This window comes from Volvox carteri (genome assembly GCF_000143455.1).
Source record: "Volvox carteri f. nagariensis unplaced genomic scaffold VOLCAscaffold_69, whole genome shotgun sequence".
NCBI classification, from domain to species: domain Eukaryota; kingdom Viridiplantae; phylum Chlorophyta; class Chlorophyceae; order Chlamydomonadales; family Volvocaceae; genus Volvox; species Volvox carteri.
In genome coordinates this window covers 317,794-324,882 of record NW_003307612.1, presented here as the reverse complement: position 1 = coordinate 324,882, position 7,089 = coordinate 317,794, and the positions used below count along the sequence as shown (strand labels likewise).

Here is a 7,089-nt window from a genome sequence, read left to right as displayed (position 1 = left end):
CGTGTGTACATACGAGCCCCCGACCACATGGGAACATGTGGGTTAGTGCGAAGTGGTGGAAGTCAAAGGCGTGTGCAAAAATCAGACGAGCCAGCTGGATGGGGTGGTTGGGCTTGGGCTTGGGGTTCGGGTTCGGGTCGGGGTTCGGGGGTTTGGTTTGGGGTTGGGGTTGGGGTTCGGGTCGGGGGTTGGGGTTGGGAGGAAGGGCTAACGGCAGGTAAGTCCAGTAAGGCGCTGCGGGTCAGCGCAGCTATGCTGTGCACTGGAACGGCATTGTCAACCTCCCCCCCCCACACACACCCCTCCTTCCCTGCCCGACCCCACCTGCAGCGCATCAAAGGCTCGCGCGTAGTCCAGTGTGAAGTATTCGGTCAGAAGTCCCCTGCGGCGGTTTCGGAGCGGGGTTGAGAAACTGCGGTTGGTGGCAACACGACGGTTGGTTTATTACGGGGTAAACCCGGTTGCTGCTGGGGATAGCCACCAACTAGTGCTGGTTGTGATGGTGGTTGTGGTGGTTGTGGTGGTGGTTACTGTAAAAATGGTTCACGTCTGGATAGTGGTTAGAAAGGCATTGGGGGTGACTCAATGAAGACATGGCGGTGAGAACTTGATGATGATTATGATGATGCTCTCCCTCGCCAATGGTTCGTCTTACACCCCCCCTCCCCCTCCTCTCCCCCCCTCCGTCCCCCCACACCGATGCCAACCCCTCCCCCCCCCACACACGCACAGGCGAACCTGTGGGACCCGTTCGCCCCCGGGAGCATTATCCCGCTTTGTGTTCCGTTTACCGCCCCCAGTCGTACTTTTTTTTCGTACCGCCCTCCTCTTCCTCCTCCTCATCGGAGTCGCCTCCCTGGGCCACGTCAGCCTGTACGACACAGTTGTACAACACTTCCGTCCTTACATGGCTTACAGCCCGGGATGAGGTGACGCATGTGCGCGTGCGCGCCTGTATGTGACGTCACTTGGCATTCAACATCTAGCACAAACAGCCCCCGTATATGTACATACATACACGTACATACACACACGCCACATCAGCGCTCACCTCCATGGCCTCCCCCACGATGTTGCGTTTCTTCCTCCGACTCTCCCGCCGCTCGTAACGGAGCACCATGTGGCCCTGGGGAGGGGGGGCGGGGGGGAGGGGGCGGGGGTTGCGGGGGCGGGGGGTAATCATGTGTAAGGAAACATAAGGGAAAGTGAGGGAGGGCGGGGGATAAATCATACTTGCAAAAGATCGGCAGGGGGGAATCAGATGACGATGATGATGCAAGGAGAAGATGCGCGGAGTCAACTGCCCAGGACATCCAAAGCTGGAACTGCGGGACAGGTGGGGGGGGGCCGGGGGCCGGAGCCTTCACTTGGCGCCGAGCGAGCCGAGCGAGCTAACTGTACACCGTCGTACAACTTCCGCACAACACTACCGCTGTCGTACACATGTCTAAAAAGTGCCGTACACCTAACCCCGCACCTGTTCAAGGAATCTTAGCGCCCTGCTGAGCACCACCGGGTGCAGTCTTAGCGACTCGGCCAGCAGGTCGAACGAGATCCATTCCACGGTGGTGAGGTAGTCGATCAACACCACCCCCAGGCCGCGAGTGTCCATCTGGACAGATACATGTACATACATACATACAAGACAGAAGGGACAGGAGGTAGTAAAATGTGTCTGTCTGTCTGTCTGTCTGCCTCTGTCTGTATGCATGTATGTATGTATCTTCCTCCTCCCTTCCCTCCTTTCCCTCGTTCGTGGTTCGTCTTCCACCCCTTCTCCCCCCTATCCTTTCCCCTCGCTCCGACCGCTGCCTCCCCGCCCCCCGGGGGGGGGGAGCTGTGGCCCCCTTTCCTAGGGGGGAGCTGTGGCCCCCTTTCCTAGGGGGGAGCTGTGGCCCCCTTTCCTAGGGGGGAGCTGTGGCCCCCTTTCCTAGGGGGGAGCTGTGGCCCCCTTTCCTAGGGGGGAGCTGTGGCCCCCACCTTGGCAATCTTGGACCTGGCACTGAATGAGTCCGCATCGCGGCCCGGGGGAGGGCAGGGGCCGCTGTAGAAGGCGCGAGCTGCTAACCGCATCAACCGCTGAGAAGGGAGAGAGGGAGGAAAGGGAGGGGAGCGGACTTAAGTGATGGCGGTGATGATGATGGTGATGATGATGATGTAAGAGAAAGCTCAAGAGTGGTAAACAGGCGATGTCCAAAGTTGGAGGTCGAGGGGATGGGAGCGGGGAGCGAGGTAACGCGTGGGGGTTTGTGACAGGGCCGAAGAAGCGGGAAGACGATCCAGGGAGGGGACTCTAGAAGCTCACGAGGGGTGCCTCGTTTGTAAAGATGGAAGTGGGAGGAGTATTTTCCGCTGCAGTTGTAGCTTGCCGTACATAGCAACGCACTTCCTCCTCGGCCAGGTCGCGCCCTGGCACGCAGTCGCGTGGGGTCACCACATCGGTGGCTAACCTGATATGTAGCAGGCGCATAGCCGCCGCCTGCTGCGGACGACGGTCCACTGGGTGCGAAGCTCATGGCTGAGGTCTGACGCTACGAATACGTGTCATCCAAGGCCCCGGCACAGCTCACGCCTCCAGACATCTTTAACTGTGAGACTTGACCCGCGACCAGAGGAAAGCGATGCGTGGATGCCGCGTGCGATGGGTGCTGCCTAGGTGGTTAGTGCTATTGAAGTTGGCTTCCAGGCACGCCACCTTAAAATTCTGAAACAATCGTTTGCCTTTAGGAACTTACAGATTACAGCAAAGGACTGGCGGTGTTTCTTCTCAATTTGCAGTGTCGCTTTGTCAAGAAGGCAGCTTTAATGTAAAGGTAACTCTAATTATATCTAGGAATGAAACCGCAATTTTCAATTTAGTAAATTAGGGCATCAAGGCGATCGGAGCCAAGTTCGTCCTCGCTGAAAGTACAGGTAATTGTGTAAGGACTACTTGCAGTATCACGTTTTCGAAAGAAGGAGTGTTATTTTATTATATACAAAGTTCAGATGTATACTATGCCTAGCCGTCAAGCGGCGGCGGTTGAGGCGTCCACCTCGACGCCTCGCGCCACCTCTCGCGTGCCTGCGCGTTGTCGCACCTCTTCTTTAGTTTGCAAAGCTAGTAATAGTGCCAATCGAGAAGTCACATTATTGGACTATGGCGCCGGAAATGTACGCAGCGTGCGAAATGCCATCAAGAAGCTTGGCTACACCATCCGCGACGTAAGAGGGGCCTGCGAGTTACGTTCTCATGTTCGGGGAATAGAATTCGGCATAATCTGGTCCATAACTTTGCCAGACAGTGTTGCAAGAAGTCCACCACTAAAGCCGACGGCGCATCTTCGGAGCCATTGGGGGGGTGCACATCATCTCTTCCCGTTGGGGTTACATATTACGCTCTGCTGTGAGCTTGATGGGAAACCATATCGGCAACAGTTTTCGCGGTTGACCGTTCTCCCAACGCCCTGTACAATACGAGGTCAAACACCCTTCTCAAGCTCTCCTCGCTGTCCCCCCTACATGCCCTTACCCCTATCCCTTGGGCGCAGCCGTACAATCTGCAGGACCATACCGCACCCGCCTCACACATCTCCTCCACCATCCCAACTTCACACCCGTCTATGACCTCACAGAACCCAAATCCCCATCACACCACCCGCTTTCCTGCTCCGAAATTGCACAGTTATGATCACACCCCTCGCCGCCTATCATGCCCATCAATCATCCATATGTACATGTGCACATACGTACATACATACACGCAGGTTGAGAAGCCCTCTGATCTGGCCTCCGCCGACAAGTTGGTGTTCCCTGGTGTTGGCAGCTTCGGACAGGCCATGAAAATTCTCACAAAGAAGGGCCTCGTAGGGCCCCTCAAGGATTACATTGCGGTACGGCACGGGCAGTACGACACGACATTAGGAGGGGGAGCCGGCAGGGCCCCGGTGGAGGGGGGAGAGACCTGCTGGGCCCGGGAGGGCCTGGGGGGAAGGGTTATTTTCAAATCCGAGTGAAGTGCTTTCAGTAAGAGTCGAACTGGGGACTTGTACGGGAGGCGGATCCGGAGAAACCCACAGGACAGGGGGTGGACAGGGGGCCTGGGCGGGGAGGTGGGGACCCCTGTCAATCGATCGCCCCTGTCATCGCAACGGCACTTTACTGACTTTCTCCCCCTTTTTCACTTCCACTTCTCCCCTTCCATCATCACCCTCTTGGGGGGTGTGTGCACAGTCCGGTCGGCCGTTTCTTGGGATATGCCTGGGTCTTCAGCTGCTGTTCGAGGGCAGTGAGGAGAGCGGCGGCTGCGAGGGACTGGGGGTAATCCCAGGGGCCGTAACCCAGTTCGACACGCGCCTGGGACTGCCCGTGCCGCACATCGGCTGGAACAACATCGCGCCGACCCGCGGGTCGGCACTGCTGGACGGAGTGGGAGATCGCCGGGTGTACTACGTGCATTCGTACAGGTCGTACGACGGGCCTGGGAGGAGAAGGAATGGGAGGGAACGGGTAACGGGGTAGGGGTTCCCAGAGCGGGTGGGTGGCTTGGAGGAAAGGCGCATTCGTATGTATGTATGTATGTATGTATGTGCGTGGGGAGGAAAGGGAAAGGGAAGGTGCTGTGTATGACGTAGGCGGGTCTGGTCAAGCGGAGCTAGAGGTGTCGTGAATTGGGCAGGCAATGTGTGTATGTGAGCGCGCGCGCGTGTGTGTGTATTACGAGTTGAAGTGGGGGTTCGTTCTGTATGGGAAGTGGTGATGCCGTGTGTGGGTGTGTTTCTGGGGTTTCGGAATTTGAATTTGAATTCCCTCCCGCCATCCGGGATTCCCACGTCGTGCCTTTTTCCAATTATTTAACACCCCCCCGTTCCACTGGGCCCCCCCTTTCCCCCCCACAGGGCCACGCCCTCCCCCGCCAACTCAGAGTGGGTCCTCGCCACCACGCAGTACGGCGGGGAGTTTGTGGCGGCGGTGAACCGTGGGTCGGTCTCCGCGGTTCAGTTTCACCCGGAGAAGAGCGGCGCCACGGGGCTGGATATTTTGGCGGGTACGGCACGAAATCCTGGATGGATCTGATCATTCCAAACATGGATCATATTAAAATATGAATTAAAAATGTGGCGGCAAAATCCACCTGGGAATGTAATCCGCATTTGCATCTCCGGGGACATGTCTGGACTTGGGGCGGGCGGAGGTGCTTAAAGCGGGCGTGCTAGAGGCTGGTTGGTTGGGAGGTTGGTTGGTTGATTGGTTAAAAGTGTCTTGCGAATATTCGTCGACCATCAACGAACACACCTCGCGGTTGTCCTGCAGGTTTTCTTCACCCCAAGGAAGCGGTGGCGGCGAGGCAGGCAGCGAAGGAAGCGGCCTCCTCCCCCGCCTCCCCTCCATCGGGCCCTTCTGGCCTGGCCAGACGTGTCATTGCGTGTTTGGATGTGCGATCTAACGACCAGGGGGACTTGGTGGTCACCAAGGTCGGTGGCTGGGGGGAGGGGGGAGGAAGGGGGTGGGGAGGGGGGTGGAGGGGAAGGGGGAAGAGGGAGGGGGAAGGGGGGAGAGGGAGGGGGAAGGGGGGAGAGGGAGGGGGAAGGGGGAGAGGGAGGGGGAAGGGGAGGGGAGTAAAGGGGAAGGGGAATTTGTAAAAAAAGGAGTGAGGGAGGTATCCGGCGCATACACACACGCAAGCGGCTCCCAATTACCGATCCTCGGAACGGGAGGGGGCAAGAGAGAGAAAAGCCGCGGAGGCGGGAGGTGAGAACAGCTGCGGCTGCGGCTGTCAGAATGACGCGTACGTGTGTATGTCTTTGTTTGTTTATTTGTTGTTTGTTGGCACTATTGCGTGTACTTTGTACGGCACCTGCAGGGCGACCAGTACGACGTACGGGAGAAGGATGGTGGGCGCGATGTGCGCAACCTGGGCAAGCCCGTTGACTTGGCGGCGAGGTGCGTGTGCATGTATGTGTATGTATGTATGTATGTATGTGTACTTATGTATGACTTGGATTACGCTGTGGGCTGGTAAAGCCAGGGGCCGAAGCCGAAACACAGCGGAAGGGTATGTATGTGTATGTGTATGTACGTGTGTCTGTATGCACTTTTTCCGCAAAGTATGCGACTCTCCTCGCAACGCGACATTCCACCCCACGCCACACCAGCGCACATCACCCAGCCCAACTCGCGGCTTTTGGACTTCTTTTTACATGCAGGGGTAATTCCACTTTACCGCTTACCCCTCCCCTTACTCCCCCACTCCCCCACTCCCCCACCCCTCCAGGTACTTCGAGGAGGGGGCGGATGAGGTGGCGTTCCTCAACATCACTGGATTCAGGTGGAAAGCGGGGCCCTTGTGCAGGGGTGTGGCTGTGAGATACATACATACATCCCGACCCTTGCGCTGTGTTTCAGCTTCGGCCCCCGGCTCTCGCGGCCCACAGTGTAATCTAAGTCATACATACATACATACATACCCCCAGAACATGATCATCGCCTCCCTCCTAGATAGCTTCTCGGTCCCCCCTCAGTTTAAATTTGAGCTCGCTGACTCCTCCCTCCTTCCCCGCTCCCTCTCTCGTACATTCGTACGACCTCTTAGGGACTGTGTGATGGAGGACACCCCCATGTTGGAAGTATTGCGGAGGGCTTCGGAGCGGGTGTTCGTACCGTTGACGGTACGTATGTACGAATACATTCGTACTGCGGCGTGTCCCGCGTATTCCATATCTTCTCCAATAACCACACAAAGCCTTTCAAAGCAAGCCCTCTTTCTACATCCTGTCGTTGTGCACCCCCCCCCCATACACACACACAAACACTCCCACCCTCCCCCGCCCCACGCACCTTGTTGTACGGCAGCCTTACTTGGGGAGATGAAACTCTGAAACCCCTCCGCAAAACCCCCACCCCCACCCCCTCGGTGTGTGTTCGGTCCCACAAGCTCCTTTCCGAGCTGCCTCTGCCCCCCCCGATCTCTCCCCTGGGCCTGTTTGTGCACATTACCCTGCGCCCTCTCCTTCTTGTCCTCCCGGTGTGCAGTCCCCTGGACGCGTGGGCAGTTGTTTATCTTGCCTGGGCGTGTAAGTCCTCCTTTCCCCCTTTCCCAGATTCACCCGA

General features: G+C 57.6%; 1 protein-coding gene across 1 annotated transcript in view; it reads left to right on the top strand.

The window, feature by feature from the left end:
• Window positions 1–2,997: 2,997 nt before the first annotated feature.
• The window catches only part of VOLCADRAFT_67859 (uncharacterized protein), a gene marked incomplete at both ends in the record, with an annotated part of 7,137 nt that continues 3,045 nt past the window's right edge, over window positions 2,998–7,089 (top strand). The window contains 8 exons of the mRNA XM_002957111.1: window positions 2,998–3,204; window positions 3,747–3,872; window positions 4,213–4,448; window positions 4,878–5,026; window positions 5,293–5,453; window positions 5,843–5,922; window positions 6,254–6,307; window positions 6,572–6,647. Coding sequence (XP_002957157.1) covers window positions 2,998–3,204; window positions 3,747–3,872; window positions 4,213–4,448; window positions 4,878–5,026; window positions 5,293–5,453; window positions 5,843–5,922; window positions 6,254–6,307; window positions 6,572–6,647 — 1,089 coding nt within the window. The remainder of the gene's footprint in view (window positions 3,205–3,746; window positions 3,873–4,212; window positions 4,449–4,877; window positions 5,027–5,292; window positions 5,454–5,842; window positions 5,923–6,253; window positions 6,308–6,571; window positions 6,648–7,089) is intronic.